At 40.8% G+C, this 10,883-nt stretch overlaps 1 protein-coding gene across 9 annotated transcripts in view; it reads left to right on the top strand.

The window, feature by feature from the left end:
• Window positions 1–10,883, top strand: part of DPY19L3 (dpy-19 like C-mannosyltransferase 3) — a 92,561-nt gene that overhangs the window by 25,487 nt on the left and 56,191 nt on the right. For 8 of the 9 annotated variants that reach the window (XM_014584000.2, XM_006167992.3, XM_006167994.3 and 5 more), the window contains exons 4-5: window positions 6,250–6,340; window positions 10,185–10,306. In XM_014584000.2, coding sequence (XP_014439486.1) covers window positions 6,250–6,340; window positions 10,185–10,306 — 213 coding nt within the window. Of the gene's footprint in view, window positions 1–719; window positions 922–6,249; window positions 6,341–10,184; window positions 10,307–10,883 lie in introns of those variants that run through there. The other variant, XM_006167996.3, reaches the window with a different exon arrangement.

Genomic DNA, 10,883 nt, shown 5'->3' with positions numbered 1-10,883 from the left:
AAAGGAAAAACCCCCCCCCCCCGCCTTCCCCCAGTGTGAATTGGTCACACTAATCCCTTAATCATTTCTCCATCTTGTCTAAAACCGAATTCCTGGCTCTCCCCTCCCACCCCCGACCCACTCACTGCTACACACCTTCTATATTTAGAGTACCATTCCAGAGCTGAGCCTACGTTCCCTGTCTGACTGCTCCTGCCCTTGGCACCCCCCTGATCTTATAAACCGCCCCTCCTCTTCTCCCCCCTCAGGCCACACCGCCTTCCTTGTTGCTCTTCAGGGTGTACGTTGATTACCCTGTGAGGACCAGCTGCCCCTTCTCTCAGATAGCCACATGACTCTTCAGGTTTCTGTGTAGTTGCACTTCATTGGTAAAGCCTTCCTTGAAGCCCACTTTTAAAATCCTCCCCCCAGTCTCCCTCCTCTGTTTCACTGTTTTCATAGCATTTGCAATTCGACATAGTGGTCACGTGCTGTGCGAAACATTTCAGTTAACATTACATTAACCGTAACGTACCATAACGTAACATTACCCATGGAGGTGGTCCCATGGAGCCTGGTTGCATAGTACGCTACTCCTTCTAGGTTTGTACATACTCTGTAATGTTCGCACAACCAAATGGCCTGATGATGTGTTTCTCAGAACATGTCCCCATTGTTAACTGACATCTGACTATGGACTGTGCTTGTTGATTCTCTTCTCCCTCTACTCTAGATTCTAAATTTCGTGAAGGCAGAAATTTTTGTCTGTTTTATTCCCTGCTGAATCTCCCAGCAGAAAACCCTTTTGTCACTTATTGGTGGTCGGTAGGTATTTGTTAAATCATGAATAAGGAAGTCACACTGGAGGAAGAAAAGACCAATTGGAGAAGTAGGGTCCAGTGGGGAAACTCAAGGCAGAAGGCTCCTCGTTCCTTCCATTTGGTACGTGTATTTCCTTGAGTGGTCATTTTTCCTTTGTTTACAATGCATTGTTCTTTCTCCTTAAGACATAAACTCCTTGGAGTGAAAGACTAAATTCTCACCCTTTTTTCCCTCCAGCACATATATGTTCAGTAATAGAAGAGGTCATTTTCATTTGGTTAAATACTCTCAGGTCACTCATTTTTCTTTTAAAACCTTTTTCCTGTGTTAACATTTCCAACTATTACTCTCTTACTTGTTACTGCAGAATTTGCACGCCTTCCATTAAACACTCCCGCAAAGCTGGGAGTCTTTAGAATAAACAGGGTTAACCCCCACCATACTAACTGCAGGAGTACTTAGACCGTACTGATCACTTCAGCGTGGCCCAGTGGAAGTCTTGTCACTTCAGCAGTTGTCTAGTGTGCTCTCACGTGGCACGGCTTTAATCAACTCTGGGGCAAGAATCATCCCATTCTAACAGATGGACATGAATTTAACCAGACAATAAACCATGGATGTGCCATAAATGTGTTTGCTGAGGGCATGATTCCCAGAACAGAACTTGAAGAACAGCTGTCTGATTATGAGCTACTGTTTCTTGGTGAGATGATTTGTTAACCTAATTCTGAAACATTCATAAAGTTAATCTTTCAATGGCTTCCCCACTACCAACAGCCTAATTATTACTTTTGGGGGTAGGGGAGGACAATTTTTAGAAACAAAAGTTAAGCACAGGAAATTTTTTAAAAAAAACTAAATCAATATGCTTTCTCTACAGATTTGGCTTTACTGCTATTAAAGAGCTTGTTCACCTTTTGTGCATTGCCAGCAACGTGCCTTAATGCCTATGGAGGGTGGGAATCACCAATTGTGAATAGCCTTTCCTTTCCCTCTGTGCTTTTTCTTTTTAGTGCTTCTGTTAAGTGACTTACGTAAACTACTACTTAAATGATTTTAGCCATACATTTGTTTAAAAATACAATTCTTTTGTCTTTCCACTTGCTTCTGTCATTATCTTCAGAGATGTTTTCATTCCCTCAGCAAACCTTGCTTTCCCTGTGGATCGTATGCAAATTAAGATATGGAGTATTTGTTCCTTTCGCATTCTTTAGAAGGTAACTTCTATTGGTGTATACTTTCATTAGCATGATCCACCAGGCAAAGTATAAATTGCTGTAAAACTGGAAAAGCGTTTGAATGAGTAAAGCAGATGTTCTCTTAGCATGAAGCAGATGTAAAACTTGCAAGTGTCTGTCTAATAAAGTATAGCATTTGGTTCTTTACAGCTGGTGCCAGGATTACCAATTAATCATGTTTGAATGCATTTTTACTAATTAGGTCCCCCTCTGTTCTTTACACATTCTGGGTATATTAAAGAGAGGGGTGGGGCACAGAAGCTTTCTACTTGTAATACTTTGAGCAATTTCATTTTGTTTGGTTTTTCCCCATCTTCATAAGGTTAGTCTTTCATTCTTAGAACCAAATGGGAAATGAAGCTCAGGCCCATGCATGACTGGTTTGCCTCTCCCGTCTGATCTGGGGATATAGGTTTGATGTTAGAATAGCCCATCAAGGACCACCTTCAACACTTTGAGGCAGCTGGAGAGAAGAAAAGGAATATAATTAAACATGACGTGTTCTTTATTCTTATTTGTGTGTGTGGGGGGGAAGGCTAGTATTTGCTCATTTAACATCAGTTCATAGCCTCTGTGGTTATTTGACCAAGTAGGCATTTGAACATTCTAGAGATGAGTGGTACCAGTTAGGTTTAGTGTCATCAAAAGCAAGAGAGAAGTTTTTCTCAGAGATTAAAAATGAATGGGTTAACATAACTACTAAGCAGAGTTACCTTTCCTGTTGTGAAAGATACAACACAAATCAGTAAGAACTGTTAAAGCTGAGAAAGCTCTCACTCTGTAGTCTCTATTTTTTTAAGAATTATTTTATTCATTATCATCATTTTTTTTTTTGAGAGGTTTATGCTGTAGGGCGCATGTGCTCACCAGAAAGACAGAGACAGAGAGACAGAAAGCCAGAAATCACTCCCCAGGGGGTGTGGCCACACCGCAATCCCTTCTCCTCCATTCTCCTCTCAGGATCTTGGGCACACACGCATACACGCCCAGTGTGAGTTTAAGCCACTGGGTCCAGGTCTCGAACCGTGGTCTACTACATGGGAGTCCAGCGACATAGCCACTACACTAACTGCTAGTTATTATTATTATTTTAATTTGACCAGAAAGAGACAGAGAGTGGGGAGGGGCGAGTGAGAAAGCAAGCTACCAGGTTCAGGACTCAAACCACGATTGACCATGTGGGAGTCCAGTGCCTTAGCCACCACTCCATCAACTGGCTGTATATTCTCCTTTTTATACAACAAATGTGCTAATGAAATTACCTTTCAAAGCCTGGTGTATCTTTTTTTCATGCTTGATTTCTCCAGGATAAATTTGTTTTCTCTGGAAGGAAGTTCAATGTGTAAGGTTTACCACCTTACCTCCCATTTTACAAAAAAGAGTTAATGATGATAAAACATAATAGTTTGTGTTTTGGAATCAGTAATTAGATGTGTACACTCTTAGATAATTGAGAGTATTTCTTCAATGTATTATTCATGAATTGATTTATAATTTTTTTAAAGAATGGGAGAAATATTTAAAGGGTAGGAGAAATACATTAAATAATTTCCAAGTCCGAAGATAAAGAGCATGAGTGGTTGTTTTTTTTTTTTTTTTTTTGGAGAGATTTTCACTGTAGGGCGCGTGCGCTCGCCAGACAGACAGAGAGAGACATAGAGACAGAAAGCGAGAAATCACCCCCCAGGGGGGATGGTCACACCGCAATCCCTTCTCCTCCATTCTCCTCTCGGGATCTTGGGCACGCCCGCCCACGCGCCCGGCGTGAGTTTTAAGCCACCGGGTCCGGGACGTGAACCGCGGTCGACTACGTGGGAGTCCAGCGACATAGCCATTACGCTAACTGCTGGTTCCCAGTGGTTGTTTTAATGAAATGTTTATTACCATTTGAAAAATAGTTGAAGATAGGGGAAAACAAAGATGTGCTAAAAGAAGTTTACCAGCTAAAAAGTGAGATGTTCAGTTTATCATCTCCAGATAAAGTTGGTTTTATGGAATATGGGTGTGCTATAATGAAAAAACAGTGAATTACATTTTAGACAGTGCTTTGCAGATTCTAGAGCCTGGCTTTTTGAACAGTGGGACAAAAGCCTCTATAATGTCATGGATTGTAACTTTTTGTTCATCCATACTTTTGTATGTATATAAAATATACAATGTAAGGGTGTTAATAGGATTGTTCCAGAAAGTCTTCAGCCTCATTACCCATTGCTTTCATATTTTATGTTAATGATTTAGGTATAAAAGCTTCTTACAGTCAAATTAATTGCTATTACTTTAAATTTCCAGTTCTTCTAAGATTTAATATTTATCTGAAAGCAGTTTAAATATTCTGTGTATCCATTTGCCTACCTAAACACTTGTCAAAGTAAAATTCATATATAAAATTTGTCCTTTTTAAATAACAGTGCCTCATATTCCTAGAAGAAAATTTTTTTAATTAATTTTTTTTTGGAGAGGTTTTTGCTATAGGGCGCGTGTGTTCGCCAGACAGACAGGGAGACCAAGAGACAGAAAGCGAGAAATCACCCCCCAGGATGAATGGCCACACCGCAGTCCCTTCTCCTCCATTCTCCTCTTGGGATCCTGGGCACGCACGTACACGTGCCCGGCATGTGTTTAAGCCGCCGGGTCTGGGCCTCGAACCACAGTCGACTATGTGGGAGTCCAGCGACATAACCATTATGCTAACTGCCGGTCCCAGAAGAAAACTGTTGATCTTATATCATGTTCGTTTTTAGGGAGGTGTCTGTGTAATTATAGTTCTTTTCCTTTGGGAGATTTTTTAAAATAATGCTTCTGTTTTATGTCTCACTCATATTACCTGTGGATGGTAGTGTGAGCTTTTTTTAGTTTTATTTTTGGATTTTTAAATATTTATTTTGGGAACCAGCAGATAGCTTTATGGTTATGTCACTGGACTCCCACGTAGTCGACAGTGGTTCGAGTTCTAATCCCAGTGGCTTAAACTCACACCAGGCGCGTGTGCATGTGTGCCCAAAATCCTGAGAGGAGAATGGAGGAGAAAGGATTGCAGCATGGCCATCCACCCTGGGGGGTGATTTCTGGCTTTCTGTCTCTCTGTCTCTCTAGCAAGCACATGTGCCCTATAGAAAAAATCTCTCTTAAGAAAAATATTTTTAATTGCTGGAGAGAACGTACTCCCCAGTAGGCCATGGTCACACTGCAGTCCCCTTCCCTCCATTGCTCCATCCTATCAGGATTTACACATAGGCACCTGGTAATGTGTTTCAAACCACCTGGACCCAGAATTCAAAACATGATCAGCCATGTGGGATCCGACTTTCTATGCACACAGCACTTAACTGCTGCACTGAGAGACCTCTTCTAAGCTTAGTTTTCTCATAAAATAAAAGAAAAAATTTAAATCTGAAACTTCAACTTAAATTTAACTAGTTGTCTCCATTTTTTTGTTTGTTTGTTTACCCCTTTAATGGAGAGAAGGAGAGAAAAAGGAAAAGGGAAATCCCAAAGATAGATATTTTTGACAGGGTCTTGCTGTGTCCCAATCCTCCTATTCATCTTCTCAGTTAGCTGGGGTTACTGGTGTGCTCAGCCACACCCAGCTATTGCAGTTGCCTTCTGAAACTAAGACGTACCTCCCATGCCGCTTCCAGCTCTCCAGGAGTGGCACTGCCTGTACCCTGCTGCACTGGCATCCATCTCTCCCTCTTTTTTTTTTTTTTTTTCCAATTTTGCCCAAGGGCACATGTGGGGAATGGGAGAAAGTGAGAGAAAGAAGAAAAGTGAAAAAGCACCCCCCATATGTCTAGTCATAAAGCAATCCCTTCTCTCCTTCTTCCTCCTTTTGGGATTTGAGGCACTACACACCTGGCATCTTTAATAAGCCCCCAGGTCTAGGACTCAAACTGCAGTCAGCCATGTGAATTCCAGCCACCCTAACCACAGCGCCACCGGCTGGCCCACTACCTCTGTTCTTTAAAATGGCATATTATAGGAAAATTGTAAGTACTAAAGTAGAGAGACTAGTATGACAAACCTCCGTGTAGTCATCACCCAGCTTCAACGATTTTTAGCCTTCACTTGTTCTTGTTTGCCAAGATTTTTTGAGATCATAGTTTCAGAGTTTTTCTCTCTTTTTAAGTTGTAGTTATGTATCTTATTTCTGCAGTGACATATTTAAACAAAAGTAGGTCATGTAAACCCAGTAGCTCTAACTTTGTTTCAGGAAGTGGAGCGAGAAATCTCATTCAGAACAGAATGTGGGCTGTATTACTCCTACTACAAGCAAATGCTGCAAGCACCAACCCTCATGCAAGGTAATTAACAGTCTCATTTGGTGTGTACTGCATTCTTTTTAATATTTTAGCCAAGAAGTACTGTGCATGAAAGCATTTCAAGTGCTTCATAAAACTTGTATGGTTTTCCTTTGAACTCATGTAGTTTTTCCTTATTAACAACCATTCCATGAAAATATATATAATAGTTTATGAACTTGGGGTCGGCATGTGGCACGGTAGATGAGGTGCTAGACTCCCGCATGGCTGACCATGGTTCAAGTCCCAACAGCTTGCTTTTTCACTTTCCTGCTCGCTCTTGCTCTCTTGCTCGCTCTCTCTCTCTCTCTCTCTCTCTCTCTCTTTCACTCTGGCCAAATTAAAAAAGATGATGATAATGAATAAAATAATTTTAAAAAATAGTTTATGAACTCTCCACTTGTCATTCTACTCTATCCCAAAAAGTATTCTCTTCACCGTTTCTTGGTTTTATTGCCAATTTTTCTTTTGATCATCTCAATTCGGAAGAGATCTTTGCAGGTAAACAGTATTTTCTAAAGACAGGAGGGCTTTAGGAATGAAAACTACAGTCCTTCCTCTTGTACCCTGTGCCCCCATACATTCATTTATCTTAGAGTTGTCGCTTTTCTATCTTTTCACTTTTCTTCCTAAAAGCAAATATGGAGACCAGCAGATGGCATAATGCTTACATCACTGGACTCACACATAGACAACCGCAGTTTGAGTCCTGGACCTGGCGGCTTAAAACTCACCCTGGGCTTGTGTGCATGCATGCCCAAGATCCCAAGAGGAGAATGGAGTAGAAGGGATTATGACATGGCCATCCCCCTAAGGGGTGATTTTGTTTGTTTTCTGTCTGTCTGTCTCTGTCTCTCCAGCAAGTGTACACACCCTATAGCAAAAATCTCTCTCTTTAAAAAACAAAAAAAAGCAAATATAAATATGTATAATTATTTTCAGCTCAAAGTTAGGATAACAAGGTTTTAAACCTTTTTTAATTTTATATTTGTAATCTCGTTTTCTGCTAAATTGAAAACTTTAGTTTCTTACCATGTAAATGTTATTGCTAACTTGTTATATGCTATTGTATATATAATACTTCAAAGAAACAATAATAATGCTACCCACAATATGAGAACCTCGGAACAGTTTGAGCTGTGTTGGCAGTTCTTTTCTTTCTTAGGATAGAACCCACCAAGAACATGTAGTCACGTTCCTCTGTTTTCAGATCACTTGAAAGTGTTTTCTCTGTGTCACCAAGCCACCAATTCAGTACATTTACTTGTTTTATCTTGGCTTTTGGTTTTTAGGGATTGTCTCATAAAATTTAATTTTTTTTATACTTAAAAAGTTTAAGTGATGCCAAAGTCAACGCTATAAAACAGGAAGCATTCAGAGAAGTCCGCTTCCATCCCTGTCCCTTCTCCCTGTTTTCTTCCTTACTCACTTTCATTTGTTTTTGCTTTATTCTTAATATTTTTAATGCAAGGAAATGCTTTCAAATATTTATATTTCTCTTCCTCTTATAGAAAAACTGCTTACTGTAGCCTCTGTTCTCTATTTTGCTTTTTTCACTTCACAGAAATCTTGGAAATCACTCTACAATAGATTATAAAGTTATCCCTCTTCCCTGCTGCAACTGCGTAGTGCTCGTTTGTGCGGATAAAGTTTCTACAAGTAGTCACCTTTATTAGTCTGCTCAAGCTGGCTTAACAAATTGCCATAGACTGGGTTGCTAAAGTAACAAAACATTCTTTTTTCACCATTTTGGAGGCTGGAAGTCCGAGGTTAAGTAAGGTGCCAGCCTGAGTGGTTTCTGGTGAGAGCACTCTTCCTGGCTTGCAGACAGCTGCTTTTTGCTATGTCCCTACAGCGCAGAGAGGCACAGAGCAAAAGATCTCTGGGGTCTCTCTTAAATCCCATCATGAGGGCCCCACCCTTCAACCTAAGAATTTTCGGTGGGGCACAAACATTCAAAGCATAAAACTCTTGTATTAATCTTCTGTCCTGCCATAGCAAAACACCACTGACTGGTGGTGGCTTAAATGATTGAACTTTACTGTTAGTTCTGGAGGCTCAAAGTCCAAGATTAAGTTGCCATTAGGGTCGATTTTAGCAAGGCCTCTCTTCCTGGCTTGTAGTTGCCTCTGTCGCTCCTCTTCACATGGCCTTTCCTCTCTGCACCTGCCGGGGTAGGGGGTGGGGGAGAAAGAACATGGGCTCAAGTTCTTGTCTGTTCCTCCTCTTGTAAGGACACCAGTCCTGACAGGTTACAACTCACCCTTACGATCTCGCTTTAGGCTCTGTCTCCAGATACAGCCATATTTGGTTTCAGGGCTTCAACATAAGAATTTGAGGATGACTCACTTCAGTCCACAACACCTCTTCATGATGGACATATTCTTCCACGGTTAAGATTTTTAATGCAAGGAAATGCTTTAATATATTCATATGTCTCTCCCTTTTATAGAAAAACTGCTCACTGTAGAGACTGTTGTGCATTTTGCTTTTTTGACTTAACAGAAATCTTGGCAATCACTCTACAGTACATTATAGATATCCCTTATTTCCTTTTGCAACGGTGTGGTGCTCGTTTGTGTGGATAAATAATAGTTTCTACAAGTAGTCACACTGGGTTGTCGGCTACATAAATGTGCCTCTTGTCATTTTGTATTTTTTGCTAATCTGTCTTTAAGATCGATTCCTAGACATGGGCTTCTTAGATTGAAGGGTAAATGCACGTGTAATTTTCCTGGGTCTCACAGAATTCTTCTGCAAAGAAATTCTTCATACCATTTTACATTTTTAACTGCAGTGTATGCGAGTCTTACTTCTATGATAACTTCACTAACGATGTATTGTCACACTTCTTGATTTTGCCATGCTGGTGGGGAAAAATGGTATCTGGTAGTTTTTGTTTTTTTCTTGAGGGAGATTTTTGTTATAGGGTGCATGTGCTCACTAGAGAGACAGAGAGACATAAAGAGAGAAATCTTCCCCAGAGGGGGATAGCCACGCTGCAGTCTCTTCTCCATTCCCCTAGGATTTTGAGTACACATGCACACACCCCCAGCATGAGATTCAAGCCTCCAGGTCCTGGACTTGAACCATGGTTGGCCATGTGAGAGTCCAGCGCCTTAACCACTACAACCACGTACTGGCTCCCTTGGTGAAGCTTTAATTTGTACTTTTCGTAAGAGTGAGGATAAGCATCTTTTCCATGGTAAGGGTATGTGTGTTTTCTCTGAGCTCTCCATTCATACTTTGTGTTACTTAGCCTGGTCACAGTAGCCCCTCTGGAGTTCTATAACAGCAGGTTTATTTCTACTCTCATTGCATGACTGCTGTGAGACAGTCACATCTCTGGTTTATTCAACATATATCAAATCATCCAGCCCCCAATCGGAACATGCCAGTGTCATGACAGCGCAATAGCAGGAGCTGCTGGAAACACACATCTTCTCTTAAAGCCTCTGTTCATACATGGGGTGTGTCACGTTCACTCACATGACGTTGGTCAGCGTGCGTCAAATAGTCCAACTCATCCTGGGGAGTAGGGAGAGGCCGTGTAAACTTCCCCCAAAGCAGATCACATGACAGGAGGGCAGGTTGTATGGAGCCATGTGGCTTTTATTTTTTTCATGGCAGTCCCAAAGTTTTAATTTTCCTGTGTTCGTGTAAGCATCAGTCATGTTCATCTCACAGTAGTGAGCTCTTCGAGGTAGCAGTGGGTTTTCTTCTTCCTCTGACATCCTGGTGCCTGCCACAATCTCTGGCGCACACTGAAGGCCGAATCACTCCAAATGAATGAATAATCGTTTTGTTTTGTTTTGTTTTTTTCCTGGTTTTTCAAATATCAATCTAGGTTTTCATGGCTTAATATACGATAATAAAACCGAATCTATGAGGACAATTAACCTCCTTCAGCGAATGAATATTTACCAAGAAGTTTTTCTCAGTATTTTATATAGACTTCTGCCTATCCAGGTAGGTTGCGTTCTGTAACATTAAATCGTTCAATTTGAAAGTTTCACATATCCTCTGATCTTCCATTGGTTTGGTAGACAATCTGGAATAACATAATTTTCTCCATGTTATAAACTTTGCTGCCTCTTTGTAGTTTATAAGATGCAAGTTTTGGACATTGTTTTGTTTTGGTTTGTTTTTTACTTTGCTTAGAGCATTCCATTACCAGAGAGAGACAGAGAAAAAGAAAGACAAAGAAAATGAGAATGCACCTCACTGGGCGTGGTCACACCTCAGTCCCTTCTCCATTTCTCCTTGTCAGGATTTTGGGCACACACACACGAGTACGCAGTGCGTCTTTCACACCGCTGGATCTGGCACCCACATGCAGTTGGCCATGTGAGGTCCAGCTGTTTTAACCACCATGCCATGGGCTGGCCCAAGATAAGATTTTTATGAATAGATGTTTTCTAGCTTGTAACAGATACATGCAGTCTAGAAGCCAATAAATATTTTAGTTTGGAGACATGTCATCATTCCTGATTTATCTTTGACATAAAACAATTGTGAAATGAACAAATCACAGTGACCACTTGTC

The sequence above is a fragment of the Tupaia chinensis genome, unplaced genomic scaffold, assembly GCF_000334495.1.
Source record: "Tupaia chinensis unplaced genomic scaffold, TupChi_1.0 Scaffold145396_1, whole genome shotgun sequence".
In the NCBI taxonomy this organism is placed as follows: domain Eukaryota; kingdom Metazoa; phylum Chordata; class Mammalia; order Scandentia; family Tupaiidae; genus Tupaia; species Tupaia belangeri.
Note: the sequence above shows the minus strand (reverse complement) of the source record. Positions and strands in the feature narration are given on the sequence as shown.